The 21127-nt window shown below is 43.1% G+C and overlaps 1 protein-coding gene across 6 annotated transcripts in view; it reads right to left on the bottom strand.

Annotated features, from left to right (window-relative positions):
- The window catches only part of ABLIM2 (actin binding LIM protein family member 2), a 161873-nt gene that overhangs the window by 32850 nt on the left and 107896 nt on the right, over positions 1 to 21127 (bottom strand). For 2 of the 6 annotated variants that reach the window (XM_083153344.1, XM_083153428.1), the window contains 2 exons: positions 8419 to 8517; positions 260 to 361 (listed from right to left, as the gene is read on the bottom strand). The exons of 2 other annotated variants lie outside the window; for them this stretch is intronic. In XM_083153344.1, coding sequence (XP_083009470.1) covers positions 260 to 361; positions 8419 to 8517 — 201 coding nt within the window. The remainder of the gene's footprint in view (positions 1 to 259; positions 362 to 8418; positions 8518 to 21127) is intronic. 2 more of the 6 variants (XM_083153512.1, XM_083153585.1) reach the window with 1 other exon arrangement.

The raw sequence follows: 21127 nt of genomic DNA, 5'->3' as shown, positions 1-21127 counted from the left end.
GCTGACTGGTTGTTATCGGTAATTTCTCCACTCTTAGAAGGCTTGATATGAATATAATAACACGAGGAGAGTGTTGTCACTGACATAGGATTTATTTGGTCAAATCAGTTACTGTTCATTTAAACATAACTTTATGAAATGTGCAAATTTGTCCTTTGTAGACCAATAATTAGCTCAATGAACCAATCGTACTTTGATGACTTCAACAAGTCCCGAGCGGATTTCTGTTTCCTGGCCAATGACCACACACGGTGCCTACCTGGGACATGGAAATGCCTAGGCGCCTGCTGATAGGAAGAAGACGAAGATTTGGAATCTGAGCACATGGATAGGCTGGGAGTACTCCGTCCACTTTCACTGCCTCCAGTGGGAAAAGCAAAGACAGTCAATAAAACCAACGATCTGAAATCAAATTATTTTTTTTCTCTCTCCGTGATAGTGCGGCCTACTCAGAAAGAACTCATGAACAGCCTTTATGACAGTGAACAGATGGACAGGGAGACAAACACGTATTCCCGCATCTAGTCAAGCAGGTGATACTATAAGAATAAGGCCTTAAACCAATACTGCGCATAGTATTACATTAATAAGTCACGGTTTCTGTAAATATGTGTGAACTGGTTAGCCATGTTTTTGCACTGGTAAAATCTAATAAAATACCAACAATTAGCACCAAACTACGGGGGGAGAAGTATCAAAGCTTGGAGAGAAAGTGGAGAGTGCTAAAGTACCAACCATCATACTGATTGGTACTTTATCTCTTGCCACTTTATCGGTATCCATGCTTTGACAAATCTAGGAGGCAGATTTATCAATGGTTAGGTCTAAATTGTAGGGGACTCAAGGACCTTCTGACATCACAGGGGAGGAGAGGGGGTGGAGAGAGGAGGAGCAAGGTTGGAAGAAGGGTCCCAAACGGACCCTCGCGGGCTCGTTTCGCTCGCCACGCTTCGGGCACGGTGGCCCACTCCACTCCGCTCGCCACCTGGTTACTAAAGGCAACCAGTGGTGGTGTGGATAGTGAAGGAGCAAACCCCCCGGCCTTGCTCCTCCCCCTGGGCGTGGAAGGTCCTTTAGCCCACTACAATTTAGCATCTACCATTTATCAACAAGTGACACTCGTTATTACTCATTATGAATGACAAATGGTGCGTTAGCCAATCAACTCTTAACTGTTATGTGTTCGGGGCTGATTGGCTGGAGCAGCATTTACTAATTCCAAAGAGTGATAACAATAATATCACTCGTTGATAAATTGGCCCTTATATGTACTTATGAGTCCTAAGATAACTGTAATGCATTATAAATGAGGAAATGGTGAACCCAATGTTGGTTTACTTCAACTATCCTAGATAGTGATCTCTGATAAACAATTTCCCCAATAACATGGCTGAGAGCATTCCAGACACCTGTACTAATTTTATTGTAAACACGTATGGAACGTTAATATACTGTTTGATTCTGAATTATTGTTGGTGACTATTTTGGAGTCAGGTGCCTCTGGTAAATGTGAATGTTATTTTTGATGTATTAAAAAGCAAGTGATGACCTAACAAAATAAATTGCTCATCCTCATTACAAAAATGCTTCCTGGTGATCCTTAGGGTAAAAAAAAAAAAAACCCCAAGAGAATCCCAAATATGAAATGTGCACTAAAGAACTGTGGTAAAAGAATGGGCTTTTTACAAACTGAAAAGTCTTCTCTTTTCCAAAGTGATTAGAAGCGTCACCTCATATGAGGAGGACGGATTAGGGCTGCCAAAAATAAACATGATAAAAATAAGCTTTTCCACTCTCACTAACAAATGCTGCAGTGATTACATATTATTACCTGGAAACTGATTGGGATCCTGTTGCTAGACCACAAGTGGTCTGTTTACCTCACCATTTGCCTGATACTGTATGTACCTTGGCTATCACACACAGGGGGTTATTTTGGTTCACTCTTTCTGACAAAATCCTTCTTAGATGGACAAAACCAAGTGCACTGCAGGTGGAGCAGATATAACATGTGCAGAGAGAATTTGATTTGGGTGAGTTATTTTGTTTCTGTGCAGGGTAAATACTGGCTGCATTATTTTACACTGCAATATAGATCTCACTTTGAAGTAAAACCCCACCCAAATCTAATTCTCTCTGCACAAGTAACATCTGCCCCCCCCCCCCCCCCCCTGCAGTGCACACGGTTTTGTCCATCTAAGAAGGAATTTGTCAGAAAGAGTGAACCAAAATAACCCCCACAGTTACCAGTAAGGCTGTTTTTTTTCTAGATATATTTCTGCTTAAATTCAATTTTGTGTATGAAAAAATTACATTGGCTTTCAAATAATAATAATAATAATAATAATAATAATAATAATCATAACCACCACCATTTTATGGCATCTTATAGAATGTATACTATACTGCCCAGCATTTAAGGTTATACATTTTGCCAAAATCAAATAAAGAAGGTGTTTGAGTGAGAAACTCCTGACCCAAAGCAGGAAATAGGCCTGAAAGAGGACAAAATCTGATTTTACCCAAATGTATTACAGTATATATAGGGGGAGGCAGCAAAACACCCAACTCAGCCGGTGTCCCATATTAGTCACCTTTAGAACATTGATGCTTCTGGTGTATATAATGACTAGTATTCATGAGGCCTGACTAATAGTCATATGGGGCAAAATGTACTAGGGTGCGATTTTTGGTTAAAAATGGGCGAATTTGCTCATTTTCTGAAATTCGCACATTTTGAAGTGTCGATTTTTGGTCACACTTCATTTCGCATCCAGATGTTTTCCCATTATAAAGTATACAACTCACAAATGTAATAGGGTGCGATTTTTTTTTATTGCTGGCGCCTACCTACACATTTATGTTACACTGGGAGCAGAATATGCTGGAGATAACGGGTGAGACCCCCCCTCCCCCACTTACTATTCCTGGGTGGAAGGCAAAAACTGATCCACTTGGGAACCACCAAGCTACAGTATCAACTGTGCTGAATAAGACAATGTTCTAGTTACCAGGATGTGGTGACTGAGTGAGAGGTTTATTTGGAGAAGATACAAAAGGGTCTCTCTGGGGTGTTACGGTATATTTCCCAGATGCAATACAGTAGGTCAGAGAAGAACTGGCTTATGTATAAAGGATAGGAACTGTAGGGCCGAGACCTCTATGGGGGTAACAATGACTTTCGTGTGAGTTCGGGACACCGTAAAGTGCAGCCATTGCGAGAAGACTTGCAGATAATTGGACTGACCAAAAAGTACTAATCAGGATGTGTTTGAAATAATGACAGGAGGAGATTGGTTGGTAGTTTATCTCTCTCCACTTTATTCCCTCCAAGCTTTGCTAAATCTCCCACTTTAGTTATAAATAAGTTTGTTTGTAAGGACTGTTTTTCTAAAAGGTACTTGTGTACTTTCACGGCTCCCATCGCATGCCATATGTAGTGGCATGCGATGGCATGCGATTTTTGCCGTTTTAAGCATTTTTTAAAAATCGCATGCGATCGCATGCGATTTTTAAACAGAAATGCATCCAAATGCATTGAAATTAGTAGCAAACATGTTCAATGGCCCCCAAATGTAATTTTTCAGGCTGTACCACCCCCACTATCAACGCGAACCCGAAGCGTGGCGAGCGCAGCGAGCCGGAGAGGGGTGGCGGTAAGCGTCCTACGACCTTTTCATACCCCCACTATCCACGTCGGCGTGGAGTTGAGAATAGAAAGTGTGGCGAGCGCAGCGAGCCCCGCGGACACCTGTGAAGCCCGCGAGGGGACGCGTATACCTGTGAAGGTATCCGTGTCCCCTTGCGGGGCTCGGTGCGCTCGCCACGCTTCGGGCTCGCTGCGCTCACCACGCTTCGGGCTCGCTGCGCTCGCCACACTTTCTATTCTCAACTCCACGCCAACGTGGATAGTGGGGGTATGAAAAGGTCGTAGGACGCGTACCGCTGCGCTCGCCACATTTCGGGTTCGCGTTGATAGTGGGGGTGGTACAGCCTGAAAAATGACATTTGGGGGCCATTGAACATGTTTGATACTAATTTCAATGCATTTGGATGCATTTCTGTTAAAAATCGCATGCGATGCGATTTTTTACTTTGCGATGGACATCGTGGGAGCCGTGATTGTACACAAGTACCGTCTAAAAACATAATCTAATTTCTTGGAAACTATTACTATACTGTAGCAATAAGGTATATTACCTCCTACTGTACTTTCTTTTTACCTACAAGTGTTGTTGTTGCTCCCTGTACAGATAAAACTGATGTACTCTTTGTACTATAGAACAATATACATCTTTATTCCCCATTGTGGCCTCATTGGGGCACTTCTGCTCCCAGGCTCCCCTTATGCTAAGGGAATTCTGCCTGGCAGACACCCTGTATGATGGACAAAGAAGGTCATAATGCATTGTATATCACCCAGTGAGGATAAAACACAGGTTTAAATATCCTTTATCATCATTTGTGCAAATTTCATTTTACACACAGCATACGCTGCTGGGAGGGTCAACTGTCACCACCGGGAGAGGCCAATTCCTGGACAATAAGGGTAATCTGGACGTGTACCGAATTGATTGTACTTCCTACTGCCTGTTACAGTGTGGTTGTGCATCTATGAAACTACAGAGAAGCTATAGGCTGCCAGGGCCGCTGTACAGGCCAATATTCAGGAGGAGGGAATATGTGCGGATACAAGGGCAAGTGCAGCTGCGTCAGATCACACACAGTGCGGCCAGGGCCGGACTGGGACCAGAAATAGGCCCTGGCATTTTTCAGCACACAGGCCCACCTGAAGCAGACGGGTCCCTTGCGCGGCGAAGACGCACGGCGAAAAGGGGGCGTGGCCTCATGGAGAGGAAGCGTGGCATCACAAAAAGGAGGCATTACATACTATACAGCACACCGTAATGCCCATTACATACTATACAGCACACCGTAATGCCCATTACATACTATACAGCACACCGTAATGCCCATTACATACTATACAGCACACCGTAATGCCCATTACATACTATACAGCACACCGTAATGCCCATTACATACTATACAGCACACCGTAATGCCCATTACATACTATACAGCACACCGTAATGCCCATTACATACTATACAGCACACCGTAATGCCCATTACATACTATACAGCACACCGTAATGCCCATTACATACTATACAGCACACCGTAATGCCCATTACACATGGTGGCACACACAGTTATGCCCATTACACATGGTGGTACACACTGTAATGCCTATTACAAACTATGACACAATACATTATGCCCATTACACATTTCGACACATCATAATGCCCACTACACATCATGGCACCCACCATAATGCCCGTTACACACTGTGGCACAAACTGTAATGCCCACTACAAAATATAACACAATACATTATTCCCATTACCCCACACACACATACAAAAATTAAACACACTTTTGAAGCTTACTGTAAAAACCAGGATGGCAGAGGGTTAAATCTTTCTAAGCAGCAGCAGCTTGTAGAGGGGGAGAGCCGGGCTTGTAATCGGAGTGCAGGGTGAAAACTTCCGTGCAGCAGAGAAATCCATCAAGCAGCAGGCAGACGCAGTTATTACAGCCAGCCTGTGCGGGCACTTGGGAGGTACTGATCAGCTCTGTGTGTAAAAGGCTTCTGGTGCTGCTGCCTGTCATACACACACTGTGACAGGCAGCGCAGACCGGCAGTACAGCAAAAATGAGAGAGAGGATGCAGAGCGGGGAGCGTCGGCTCTCTCTGCCTCCTCCATGGGACCTTTCATTTTCTGACTCCCGCGCCGGCACCTCAGGCTGAGCTAACCCCGCTGGCGCGGCTCTCTGACACTGGCGCGTCATGACGCTACGGCGTCATGGCGTCAATCTGTAATCTGTAGTCTATAATGACCGCGCTGCCCTCAGTAATATGCACAAAACCGGCCCACAAGGCCATCGGCCCTTCTGGCATTTGCCAGAAGTGCCAGATGGCCAGTCCGGCCCTGAGTGCGGCCCAAACATTTGTGTGACATTTGCCTTCACAATAAACAAAAAGACTATAATGTGTGTATCTTACATTAACCAGTGCAATGACATATCTCTGTGTTACCTAGCATGCACACTAAGCACCGCTGCATCCACAGAAGCAGAACAGAAAAGTATTGCCACCTGCATGAGTTCATAGCCTAAGGGAATGGCTGCAGTTCTACGTCCTTGGAACAACAAATTGTAGGTGTGTACCCAGCGCTGGACTAATTAGCTGCTAGTCTCTTGTAGGGATCAACGCCCTGATCCAAATACATACATAGAATACACAGAGATATAACAAATGACTAGCGCTTTAGATAACAATTAAAAGTTATCTGGGATATGAGATGTAACAATCCCTGCAACAGAAATCTTCCTGATGCCGTATAGAATTGAACTTACAATTAGGTTCAATCAGGTGTTCCCGTAACGGTTTCTTTGTATAAACATCAATACAGCAGGGAATACCAACAAGGAATCAACTTACATGATTACATTGATCCTGCAACATGTGACTGAACAGGACCACTTCAAAAACCCTCCCGGTATCCACAGCGGCACATCTTGAAAAAGGATATACCTGAATATCCGAAACGCGTTGATTGACCCGCTATCAGCAGCTCCAGTGGGACGGACAGATCACAGCGACACCACACGTATCTCCTTTGCCGGCGTTGGCTGCAGCACGCCGTTCTTCAAGGGGATAGCCGCCGGACGTCCACCCGCTGTGTCTCTGCTTTCTTTGGACTACTTTTAAACTTGTATCTTTGTCGGATCCCTGTTTGGATTTGGATTTGTGTGAATAAATTTCTTCTTACCTGTCTCCCGACGCCTCCGGTTATCGATTGACAAAGAAACCTTTTATGTGCACGCGGGACAGAATTAACATGTAAGTTGATTCCTTGTTGGTATTCCCTGCTGTATTGATGTTTATACAAAGAAACCGTTACGGGAACACCTGATTGAACCTAATTGTAAGTTCAATTCTATACGGCATCAGGAAGATTTCTGTTGCAGGGATTGTTACATCTCATATCCCAGATAACTTTTAATTGTTATCTAAAGCGCTAGTCATTTGTTATATCTCTGTGAGTTCTACGTCCTTGCCTATTAATAGAGGTTGGCAACCAATCCATCAGCTGGAAACATTGTAGATGCTGCTGTCACTGTTGCTCCTTTGGAGAAATAACTACTGTAACTTACACCTGGTACTGTGCACTAGATGGGCCAGGCTGAGCTCACTATTAGCACATTCATTTAGGACTCTCCCAATGATAACCACCAATTTAGCTGGCCTGTATATTGGGATTGGCTCAGAGATGTAAGCAAATGCCATAACAGCTGCAAATCAGTACGCAGCAGCTAAGCGCAAATATGCAAATGTTGCAGTTGCTGGGATTTGTATTTAGATGATCTCTCTGTGCTATGGCTTGCGTACAAAGACACAACCACAGAACCCATCAGTCTAACATTGACCTTCTGAGTAGCCATATGGTCACTCAGCACGACTGCTGGAGGTAGGACACTGGAGCCGTTGCAACTATATACAGGACACAGAAATGGTCACAACATGCCTGCATTTAATTGGTGCCCCCCCTAAATGCAGAAAAGGGGAAGCTAAAAATAAAGGGGTGTGGCTTTGTGGGAAAGGCGCATGGCCACAGAATAGTACAAAGTCATATTACACAGCAGCTTCCCTTATTCCCATAGTATAGTAGCATCCCTTATTCACATTACACTGCACAGTAGTGTTCCTTATTCACATTAGAACACACAGTAGTGCCCCTTATACACATTATGCCACACAGGAGTAGTGTAATATAGCTGTCCCTGCTATAAGCACCCAGAGGATCATTTGTAAAAAAGTTGCTCTAGCGGTTATATCTAAAAAATAAAGACCCCTCTCTATTTTCCCAATTCTCTCTCTCAATTCCTTCCTAAATGTTTTGATGTTCTTTTAGATACCTCTTACCTTTCTAACCCAGGTGACAGGGACAGGTCAGTGTGGACAGGATAGAGGGAACAGGACAATGGTGAACGACACTGAATAAAAAAGTGACAGGACCAGGAGGGACATACAAATGGCATTTACATTTGCGGAATCCATTACTCTGTACAAGTAACATTCTCACACGTTTCTGAAGCTTTATGAACTCATGGTGATATGTTACAGAAACGATCACTTATTTCCCAAATAATATGACATGTTGCTTCAAACATAACATAAAATGAGTATAAGTAACAAACAACATGGTAAAAAAAACACAATAATGGAAAAACAGGCACGTGGAAACAAAATCTTCCTTTTCATGCGACCACAAAACAATGTATAAGCCCAGACAATGCCATCATGTTAATTACAGGAATTACGTCACAATGCCATTCCTGTCCTTACCTTTGAAGAAAGGGATGTAATGATGTCTTAATGTAGATGTGGGGCTTGTATGTTGGGACAGGGAGATGCAGCTACTGGTACAGAACGGGTCCGTACCAGCTGATAAGGCAACAAAAAGGAAATCAAAAGAAGGGTTTAGTTCCATACCGGAACTCATGCAGCACTACTAACAAAGATACATTGCAAAGCATTATAAATAATAAGATAAGGCAATGTTTTGCAGCTTCATCCTTGTATGAGATCATGCACAGTTTTCCCCAGGAAATGAAGAACATATTCAAATATCAGCCTGGCTACATGTTCCACCGCCCTCAGGAGAACAACCTACAGATACTGCGCCCAGAAACTGCAGTAAGAATGAATGGAACCGGGCTCAATTAATAACACTGTGTCATGTCACAGGCATCTATGTGCTGTAACCCATAGCAACCTATATCTGAGACGTCTTTTCTCGTAAAGTCTTGAGAAGGTCTAACGCCACCAGTAACGCTGACCCCTCTGTCCATCCTTGTCTCTCAGAACAATTCTAAAACCCTTTATATTGTATGTTAATAATCAGTTTATTAGCATATTTTGGGGACATTTTCTTACCTCTAAATAACCCCTAATACCCAGTAAGAACTCAACAAACCATAGGATATGTATACAAAGGAACTATCATAATGAAGAAAACACCAACAAGTCTACAAAGCAGGATGTAGCACAATTACAACACAAGCCGTGCGGCCTAGTCTATCGTTGTTACCTTAATGCCCATACCCACTGACCCCATCTACCACTTGCCTACAAATACAGGTATGGCCTGATACATTGGGCGCTACCTTTGTAGCAAACACCTTTTGGTGTAAAGAATGGTTAGAAAGGAAAAAGGAAAAAGAAATGAGAAGAAAAGAAAGACAGAAAGAAAGAAAGAAAGAAAGAAAGAAAGAAAGAAAGAAAGAAAGAAAAAAAAACAGATTAGAATGGATTAGACTCCCCTGTGGGGTTTCCTCCTGCTGGATGCTTGGAATATTTTCTTTCTCCTCTCCTCTTCTTTTCTGATGTTGTTTGTGATTATATTCTCTCTCCAGTCACAGTTTGTATGATGTAATAAAACAAATTTCAAAGAACAATGTGTAAATCTGCTTATTTTTCCCGGGTTTTCTTCTTATATTTCTGGTTCGTTTAAGTGCGTCTCACTTGAGGCGTACCTAATTTACAGGATTAGTAGAGGGATAACATACTGTATGTGGAAGTCTAGGTACACACACGCCATTTTGTGATAGTATGGCCACCATTTTGGTTCGCAGAGTTGCGCAAATAAAGTTTCCATACCCGAGTATGTGTGACAATGTGGACCAGAAGAGTGGACATACTATCACACATAAATTCATAATAACACACTTACACGAAATGAAATATAGTTAAAAGGTTTAGAACGCCACACATAGCTTAGTTAGCCCTGCACACACCTGTCTATATCGTGTTTAGTACCGTTCCGCTCAGTTCATTATGCGAAGTATTCCGGTCATTGCGAATATGTCGCAATGTACATTGCCCGATAGTTATGGACATAATCCATATTCCAGAGACAGTTTCTGTTGTAAGTAGTTAACAAAGGAAACTAGCTCAAACCGGTTCTTATCCTTGCTGACGCCGAAACCACCAAACAAAGGACTCTTAAAGTTCACTCCCCTGCACCTGGTCAGACCAGGTACAGCGTCTAACCTCCAATCACAGTGGACCGGACATATGATCTCTGACCAATGAGAATGGCCTTTGACCTCCCCCTTCTGACCCTATAAGATAGGCGACCCGGAGCAGGCTCGGTCTCTTTCGGCACATCTACTTTCCCTGGACCTTCCTACCGGACTATAGTTCATTCCTGAACGATAGTGAGCTCTGACCGGACTGCGCTTCGCTTACTAGATGACCACGGTAAACGGTTGCATTTTCACGGTATTTATTCTTATAAGTATTGTTGGCTGATTGTGTCTTGTAACTGTATTCTTTCCCCTTAGTAGAGTCTGTTTAGTATTCATTGTTAGTATATTGTATTACCTGTTATACCAGTTTATTCTTATTTCTGTAACCCCCTTTTTGTCCATTAGGGACTCAAATACAACCTTTTTACGGAGCTCTTATCTCCATATTTCTATACAGTGGTCGTTGTCTGTTTATTCGCATAATAGCGATAAGGTATATTGTAGACACAGTCCGATAAGATATATTCGCAGATTAGAGACAAAGTACTGCGAAGGAATCTCTGATTAAGGTATTGGTTCTTGGTATACATAATACAATAAAAGGTACGCTACGCTGCGCTACGCTTTGTTCACACGTAGCTAGGTATAAAGGGTACGTTGGTTGCGGACTTATTACGTAATCAACGCTTTTCACTTATTGTCACTCTGGTTATATTTTAATCACCATTAACAATTGAGGGCTCGTCCGTCCGCTCCACAGTCCAGAACTCAGTACCAGGCGTGCGACTCGACCTATACCAGCAAAAGGGTGGAAGTATTTATTTGTTTCCATTGCTGGATAGGCCGAGTCCGCGGCGGTGCGGGGTTCGGGAAGTGCTAGCGCTGAACCCGGAGTACAATAAGTGAAAGCCACGTGTTTTAAAACATATATTAAGTGTTTAATAAACTGTACTTCTGCCTGCCACAAGTAGTTTAACGGGGTATAGTGTCTTGAGTTGCTTGTTCATTACAGTATATGTACCACGTGCGATAAGGTTCGCACACGTGGAATCTGTGTTTATTATAGTACATAGAGGATCCCCTCTGTGCAAAACTATAATTGTTTATTGCTAGTTACCACAAAAAAAAAAAACAGGGACTCCGCCACGTGGCGACAAGTCCTGGGCCTTTTGCAGTAACGTAAAGCGTCTATTGTGTATTACGCAAGGTGCGCGCGCACGTGCCCACATCGGGAAAGTTTCGCATCTTTGTACGTGGTTTACGGATTAAGTACGGGATTTATTTCGCATCTTGATACGTAACTCTCGGACAGAGTTAAGGGATTTATTCCACATTTAGGCGCAATTACTGCGTATAGCGAAACCCGAGCGCAACCTTGCAAATACACTATAGAACACGTGGGTGGCCGATTCATCGGCGGCCTGTGAACAACGCACGTACACACGTGGATGTTCATTGGTACTGCACACGCAGCACACATAGGAATTAAGAGGTGAACAGTATTAAACCACTAGCTTCATTTAAACAGTATAGTAATATACTGCGAATGAAGCGGTGATTAATAAAAGAAAATAAGTTTCTTTTTCTTTTTGTTCATTTTCTCATAAGCAAGCAACTCAAGCATTATTTTAATAGATTCCTATAGTTTATTATAAGGGATTTATACCTGCATAAGAATCTAGTGAAAAGCTACCGGCCTGGGAAAATTTTCTGTACAGAAATATTTAAAAAAATAAGCATAAGACCAAGGTGTAACTAGCGCCCAGTGTGAAAAATAACTGAGGCGAACGGGTGTGTGACGACACGACTCAAGCGCAGTGTAGTCCAGTGTAGGACAGTCCAGGTAGGACAGGGTTAGGGTTCACGTGACGACGTGCCCATAGGAACTGCCCCTTCAGTGGAATTGATTCCGCTAGGAGGGTACAAGAAGATATATCGGAACGCACTTGTTTCCGATTAGCTACTTTAGAAATCCGATTTTTGGGGGTAAAGGAAAACAAGTTTGTTATACCCTGGAAAAATTGTGCCGCGCCAAGCAAGTTGGCTAGAAGTTCGCTGCTAGTTGAAAGACTTGGTGATTGAGTACGTTACCTCGCATTGTGGGCTCTTCGCTTGATTGCGTTGAAGTGTCGCTGTGTGGAGAAGTGAGTGGTTGGGGAGCTCTCAGATAAGAAATAACCCACCGATTATCTATTAGGCGTGAACGTTTATTCCTGTAATTATGGGTAATAACGGGTCACGCTGTGATAACGTGCATGTTAGGGAGGAAGCAAGCCAGCCAAAAGGATCGGCTGCTTTTATTATGTGCAGGAAGCACGGTGAACTCGCAGTTGTTTACCAAAATAAATGGAGAAAAATGACACAAGGCAGCAAGTTAGAATTTCCCAGTGTTGGTAGCTTCGATCCAGAAATCTTATCGGCAGTAAAAGATGAAATATGCCTACTCTCCAGTCGTAAGGAGAGAGTGAAGCATATAGATATTCTTAAATTGTGGCAGAAGGAAGGACAGGAACAATGGGGAATCAAAGGTCTGGCAGTACCGGACACAATCAGCCACAATAAAAATGCAACCGTTGCCGCAATAGAATCAACTCCCCCACCCCCATATGTGCCGAAGGGGTTAATGACTCATAAGAAAGACATGAGTAATAATGTATCTGTTACTAACTTGTACCCTGTCTTACCCCCTTATAAGGAAACCCGAGAGGAGAACGAGCAGCTGTTGGCACTGGCCGTCTCCCATGCCCTTAACATGCTTGAGGGAAAGGCGCAACCCACTGCTGGGGTCCCAGCACAGGAGGAGGAGACGGCTGATGTCAACAGCATAGTATTAGACACAGGTAAGTACACACAACACAGCACAGAGATAGTTGTTCCTGGGATGTTCTCCAAAGGTGCAGGGGGGATACAGATCCACCCTCTGCACACAGTGGAACCTCCTTGTGGACGGGGAGGCGGGGATGAGGTAATGCCTGTAAAGGATAGTGACATGCACAATACATGGACGCGATTGGAACGTCATTCAATCATCAAAAATTTCCCTGATCCCAGCAAAGATCTGGCAAAGTGTCAGAAATTTGTAAGGGAGCGAGGAAATTCAGATGAGCCCACCAATAAGGATTGGCGATACATGTTGAGAGCTTGCCTCCCTTCACATATAGATGTCCAGAAGTTCATTCGAGACAGTGGTGTGGAGGGCGATAAGATCTTAACTGAACAGGGCAACCAGGAAAATATACGCCTAATAAATATACAATTGGGTGTATATTTCCCAGGGACAGTTGAAAATACCCTAGGGTTCACCATCACACAGAAAGATGGTGAGTCCACCAGCGGATATTTCAACCGTGCTTTACAGGCGTTGCCAAAACACTCTGGTATCCACAGCCCCAGGGACAACATACATCTTAAGGGAGGGATTGTCTCTGTGCTGATACAAGGTCCGAGGGAAAATCTGAGAACCAACATAGAAACCAGTCACCCCAACTGCAGACAGATGTCAGTACGCACTTTAAAGAAATCTGCTGTTGATCTGGACAAACAACTTATGACAGAAAGACAAAACCAAATGGTATGTTTCAAATGTGGAAACAAAGGACACATAGCCAGACATTGCAGGGTAAGTAACCATAGAAAACATAACACACATGTAAGTAACTGGGAGACACGATGAGGGAAGACAAGTAGGTCTCAACACATAGCCATAGCCCCACCTAGTAGCCAACGCTGCCCTAAGCATGACACACATATGCAAACAGGGAGTAGGACACACATACACCCCACATCCAGGTAACATAAGACAATATCTGAGGGAGGAGCCTCAGATATGGGTAAGTGGAATAGTTTAAATATAAAGGTTTTTTTTTTTTGTATCTAACCCGTTAACAACATTCCCTCCTGGTCTAGGTTGTGTCAAGCAATTAGTAGCAGCAATTGGGGTAACAGGAAAAATACAGCATTACCCACTGACGAAACCAGCAGATGTTACAAGCGGGCCTCTGCATACCAAACACTTTTTTTGTTGGCTGCAGTGGCCCGACTAACCTCCTGGGTAGAGATTTACTATGTAAAATGGGATGTGTCATCTATTGCACCCCTGATGGGGTATTTCTGGACACTCCTAGAAATCTTACACAAGAAGTGCAAGATATGCTGGACAGTCCTCAGAGGCTAATGTTGTATTCCACTGTTATAGAGTCAAATCCATCTAAGGTAGCTAAAAACTACAGCACAAATACCGAGTTCCCTTTGAACTAAAGATGGGAAGGACACAGGATCAATGGCAACCATAGCTTCAATAGAAACCCTGTTAAAAACAGAAAGTATAGCGCCCCAAAGTACAGAATCACCATTCGAAATCTGAGGTTGAGCTGGAAAAATACCCAGTGAAATAACAAGGTTCCCAAAAGAGAACTTTTAGCTAAATACCCCTAGACACAGCCCGTAGTCACAACCACACTGGGAAACAGAAAGAAAAGGAGGGCTTATGAATCAGAACAGGAGTTGAAAAGGGTAAGAACCAAATAGTTGAGAGCCAATTCCCCCATAGTGCTAAATCCTGGCGTCATCAAAAAAAAAAAAAAAAAAAAAAAAAGGTTTCTGTTGAAAATAAATGTACACATTACTGTCATTAATATTTTCTACCCTTTTTGAGTTTTTCTCTCTTTTCTTTTTTTCCAATTTTTTTCTCCTTCCCCTACTCTTTTGTTCCAGAAACCCACAAATCATAGATAAATAATTCGAAGAATCTGTCGCACTCCCAGCAGAGAAATACCATTGTGAATATGCGGTACCCTGTAAAGCGAGTAGTCACAATATAGATATTTTTCAGTAAATCTTGAACAAAGTCCCAATAACTTTAAGCATTACTCCTAATGTTACCCAGGGCAACCACAGCCACCATCTTGTGAAAAACAGTCCAAGTAATGCACAAAGCATTCCCCTTCTACAAAGAATGAAAAGGTTTGTAAAACGCATTTACATATAAATAGGTGCAATCACAATACCCATGTCTTCACAGACAGATGTGGATAATAAAGAAGGAGAAACAGGCCTGACTGCAGCCTTTTGCCATGGGTAAAACTGACACAAGAGACCATGTGATTTAGAATATTAGACCTGCTGAGGGGGCGACAGATATAGTGACGTAAGAAACCTGGTGATGCCAGCCTGACCAATGTCGTACTGCAGTGTGCAATTAAACCCTATTACTTAAGCACTTCATACTTGTCTACACAGTGTAGTCGCCATAGCACTACTGGTAAACAAAACTGAGAATGTGGTGTTGGGGTGTGTTTTAACTGTTTATGCTCCTCATATAGTCTGGACACTCCTAAAATTCTGCCTAAACATGTGAAAAATATTCATCAGCCAAGTTCACTAAATGGGAACTTGCATTGATGTTACCATGTAAAATGGGTAATATTGTAAACCCAGCAACACTCTTACCAGGTGTGCCCGCCAAAGGCACAAAGGGTGGATTGGTGCTGAGGTTGCTGGAATGGTGGAATTTAGTGGGAGCCGAGACGAATATGATTGCATGACATGTTTGAGTCAGACCTTTTGCAGCATGCCCCCAAAGGGTGGTAACAACCCATTGGAAGAGGTAATTCATTTTTTTTCCGTTCTTTCCACAACACCGAGAGGGAAAATTGTACACTGGCTATACCGTAATAGATGGAAAAGGCATAGTAGAGGCTGAACCCATTGGACGTCTCACTCAGCAGCAGCAGTCTCATTAATAGTACTGCGAACTGAGAGAAAAACAGCCAATATTCATGCCGACTCCAAGTATGTTTGTTGGGGTAATACAAAAGATCTTAGGCCCTATGGCGCCTCAGATGTTTTGTTTCAGTAGCTGGCACTCCAGTGGCGCAAGCGTTGTAAGTTTAAAAGATTCTCGACAGTCACACAGCTGCCGGACAGAGTGGCCGTTATCAAGTGTAAAGCCCACATCTTCGATGAGGATTCAGTGTCACTTGATAATGAACATGCTGGCAAGGCAGCTGGGTGAGCCATGCGCTCTGCGGATAATGTTTGTGTTCCCCCTATAAATGTCAGTATATTCACATAGTAATACAAGATTTGTGTCCCCTGCAGGAGAGGCAGTCTGGAAGCCGAAGGGATGTGGACAGGAATAGAAAGATGGACAAGGTAAACCAGTGACTCTAAGAACATGCCAAACTGTCAGGACAGAGATAGCCCATGGCCTGATTTGTCTTGACAGGGAAGGTATGTGGAAAAATTAGTCCAAAATTACTGGCGTGCCCACAGATAGGTAAGACGACAGAATCATGCCTTACTTGTCTGGGGGAAACAAACTGCAACGGCTGTTCCCACAGAGCCATCTCCACATCCCTCCTCCAGCAGGATCCTCTGCAGGTAATACAAAATTGGCTTTGTACAGTCCACTCTAGAAGCATTTAAGTTATTTATTTATTTTTATATATATATATATATATATATATATGTTGACGTTTGTGTGTATAGATATGGCAGCCCAGAAGCACCCTTGAGTATGCAAATATATATAAAAGGTTTAAGTCATGTGTTAACCGTCAGGGACTGATGGTACACCCCATAATCTCTTTTTGTAGTAGTAAAATCACTCTCAGAACTCCACCTCACTGGTTCCCATCGAAACATTGCTTGGCGGGCAGCCACAGGTTATGGTAATCCCACAAGGAGATCCTAGACCACAAATGCAAGTGATGTATCCACACCTGGAAAACTGCAGCAAAAGGACTTTGTTGACACCTGTTGTGAACTGTCATAACCATGAACCAGGAGATGTTGTTGTTGTTTCCCCTGCTTTGCCATATACAGGTTGCTTGATAGACCTTTGGAAAGGACCACCCCAGATCTTGTTGACCAGCACTACCTCAATAACAAAGTCGCAGAGAGAGATTCGGGTACGTTCGTCCTACTGCCAAAAGAACTGAAAACCGGAAGGTCCCTACACTCGAGGGCGAAAGAAAGAAATCGCTAAGAGACACCATTTCGGGAGGACTGGAGAGCAGCTAAGGTCAAGCAACCTGTACAAGCTACAAAAAGGGACTGTGACACACCCCACTGGTAACAGGTTGAAAGGATCACTAACAAAATTTTTCCTTTCTCAGTTTTCTCTATTGTTGTGGGTCCTATTCTTGTCTCCCCCCCACTGTCCGTTCTTATCCTCAAAAGCAAGGATACCGCCGCCGCCCTGCTGCCAGGCATTGGACGGACGATACAGAGTTCTGAGAGTGTGTTACCCGTCCCAGCTTAGGTTAAGGTAGAATCTATAAACTTGACACCTTACCCAGGACCGGATGTTTTAATACCATCATACTTAAAAGCATACCAAAAAGAGAGACAACAAAGAGTTCAAGGGTCTGTTGTCACAAAACGATACCTACCAAAGGATGCCATATTTGTGAACGTGTATATGTTGTAACCACCCCTGTTTTTATTTTTATCCCTAAATTGTACATTATCCTTCGTGACCCTGAGTAGATTGTTCGATAAATGCGGCCCATCGTTTATCCATGATCCTGGATCGGCCGAGAGCAGATGGTTTACTCCCCTTATATGTTTATTTCATGTATCCCAATTTCTCTGTTTGGATTATGAATTTCTGTATTGTCGTGTGAAATGTTTTGTAATGTAACAGTTTTATATTTACTGTTAAAGGGTGGACTGTGGAAGTCTAGGTACACACACGCCATTTTGTGATAGTATGGCCACCATTTTGGTTCGCAGAGTTGCGCAAATAAAGTTTCCATACCCGAGTATGTGTGACAATGTGGACCAGAAGAGTGGACATACTATCACACATAAATTCATAATAACACACTTACACGAAATGAAATATAGTTAAAAGGTTTAGAACGCCACACATAGCTTAGTTAGCCCTGCACACACCTGTCTATATCGTGTTTAGTACCGTTCCGCTCAGTTCATTATGCGAAGTATTCCGGTCATTGCGAATATGTCGCAATGTACATTGCCCGATAGTTATGGACATAATCCATATTCCAGAGACAGTTTCTGTTGTAAGTAGTTAACAAAGGAAACTAGCTCAAACCGGTTCTTATCCTTGCTGACGCCGAAACCACCAAACAAAGGACTCTTAAAGTTCACTCCCCTGCACCTGGTCAGACCAGGTACAGCGTCTAACCTCCAATCACAGTGGACCGGACATATGATCTCTGACCAATGAGAATGGCCTTTGACCTCCCCCTTCTGACCCTATAAGATAGGCGACCCGGAGCAGGCTCGGTCTCTTTCGGCACATCTACTTTCCCTGGACCTTCCTACCGGACTATAGTTCATTCCTGAACGATAGTGAGCTCTGACCGGACTGCGCTTCGCTTACTAGATGACCACGGTAAACGGTTGCATTTTCACGGTATTTATTCTTATAAGTATTGTTGGCTGATTGTGTCTTGTAACTGTATTCTTTCCCCTTAGTAGAGTCTGTTTAGTATTCATTGTTAGTATATTGTATTACCTGTTATACCAGTTTATTCTTATTTCTGTAACCCCCTTTTTGTCCATTAGGGACTCAAATACAACCTTTTTACGGAGCTCTTATCTCCATATTTCTATACAGTGGTCGTTGTCTGTTTATTCGCATAATAGCGATAAGGTATATTGTAGACACAGTCCGATAAGATATATTCGCAGATTAGAGACAAAGTACTGCGAAGGAATCTCTGATTAAGGTATTGGTTCTTGGTATACATAATACAATAAAAGGTACGCTACGCTGCGCTACGCTTTGTTCACACGTAGCTAGGTATAAAGGGTACGTTGGTTGCGGACTTATTACGTAATCAACGCTTTTCACTTATTGTCACTCTGGTTATATTTTAATCACCATTAACATGTATATCAAGGTTGTTATATGTTATCCCTCTACTGATCCTGTAATATAAGCAGATTTACACATTGTTCTTTTAAATTTGTTTTATTACATCATATACACCTGTGACTGGAGAGAGAATATAATCGCAAACAACATCAGAAAAGAAGAGGATAGGAGAAAGAAAACATTCCAAGCATCCAGCAGGAGGAAACACCACAGGGGAGTCTAATCCATTCTAATCTGTTTGTTTTCTTCTTTTGCTTTCTTTCTTTTTTTCTCATTTCTTTTTCCTTTCTCACCATTCTTTACACCAAAAGGTGTTTGTTACAAAGGTAGCGCCCAATTTTTTGTCATTCCTATATTCACATTGTTACTATTTTGAATCTCACAGCTGAGATTTTTCGTGACATAAGAGAGCAGCAACCCAGGAGCGCTTGATCCAACACAAAACCTACTTTCCACACGTATGGCCTGATACATCTTTGCTGCAGTCAGGCCGAATGCCAGGGCGAGTGAGAATCCCATATGTTTTACTTCTTTTTGTGCATAAAAAAGTGTGTCTTAGTCACAACACAATGTGACTAGGACGTGACTAGGACGCATGGTGCGACTATGCTGATTAATCTGATGCTTCTATGGGGAGGGGTCTAATTTTTAGTGGGAAAAAAATTATTGGGAGCAAAAAAACACGTGGAAACTATATCCCAGACACAGTAAGCGGTGTTTCACAATGGCTTTCCGGGACTAATTGGATAGCCCTGGGCGAACCCATTAGCCATGACAAAAATAAAATGGCTAACTTGATAGTGCCCTATATCTGTGTGTGAGTCTCTGAGGTTTATTTACTAAGCTCTATTGAAGATGGGATGTTGCTATGGGCAACAAATCAGATTCTATCTATTATTTTCTAGAAGGTGCTAAACCAGAGGTGGCCAAACCTGATCTACCAACAGTTCATGTATCTCAGGCAACCTGTGGATCTATAGTAGGAATACATGCAGCAGGTTTGAAAATGTGACAGTTAGTAATGACTACAGCTGTGCACCAGCTAGGTGGTTTGGGTCATGTGACAGTTAGTAATGACTACAGCTTTGCATCAGCTAGGGGATTTGGGTAATGTGACAGTAATGACTACAGATGTGCACCAGCTAGGTGATTTGGGTCATGTGACAGTAATGACTACAGATGTGCACCAGCTAGGTGATTTGGGTCATGTGACAGTAATGACTACAGATGTGCACCAGCTAGGTAATTTGGGTCATGTGACAATTAGTAATGACTACAGCTGTGCACCAGCTAGGTGGTTTGGGTCATGTGACAGTTAGTAATGACTACAGCTGTGCACCAGCTAGGTGGTTTGGGTCATGTGACAGTTAGTAATGACTACAGCTGTGCACCAGCTAGGTGATTTGGGTCATGTGACAGTTAGTAATGACTACAGCTGTGCACCAGCTAGGTGATTTTGGTCATGTGACAGTTAGTAATGACTACAGCTGTGCACCAGCTAGGGGATTTGGGTCATATGACAGTTAGTAATGACCGCAGCTGTGCACCAGCTAGGTGATTTGGAAAATGTGGATTATTGGTATATCTCAAGAATCGGTTTGGCCAGACCTGTGCTAAATAAATAAGTAGATTCTGATTGGTTGTCCATAGCCACATCTTTAATAGAACTTCCATCTAATACCCCTTTTACACCTACAAGCCGGGTCACATCCGGGATTTCAGACCCAGCTCCAAGCCTGGTGCGACCTGGCTTGTGCCCCCTTTTAGTCCGTTGCCCCGACCTGGCATAATGCCGGGCGGGTGATGTCACCGGAGGCGGGGCCTGAGCTGCCGCTGGGAGATGAGAGCATCTTCCAGCGCCGGCTTTTCCAAACCAGTCAACTGGTCCCGAGTCCCATCAGTAAATAAACCCCCCCAGAGTCCGTATATGAAGTGTAGCAATGTAGGAGTCGCGGCTTTTTCCCAATACAAGTTCAGTTCTGCTCCGTATATACAGACTCCCCCAATATACAAGTGCCATATATTACATTAAAGAGCTCAGTCTCTTCGTGTGTCCTATTGCTTTGCGTCACGACTAAAAGGCATTTTCAGCAACAAAAGACACCCAAAGTGTTGCACAGGACCTGGATGCTCACTCACGCCAGGCATCTCCCGCTGTGTGGCGTATTGTGGA

Source organism: Crinia signifera, chromosome 1, assembly GCF_055691185.1.
Source record: "Crinia signifera chromosome 1, ASM5569118v1, whole genome shotgun sequence".
Lineage (NCBI taxonomy): Eukaryota > Metazoa > Chordata > Amphibia > Anura > Myobatrachidae > Crinia > Crinia signifera.
This window is presented reverse-complemented; position numbering and strand designations above follow the sequence as displayed.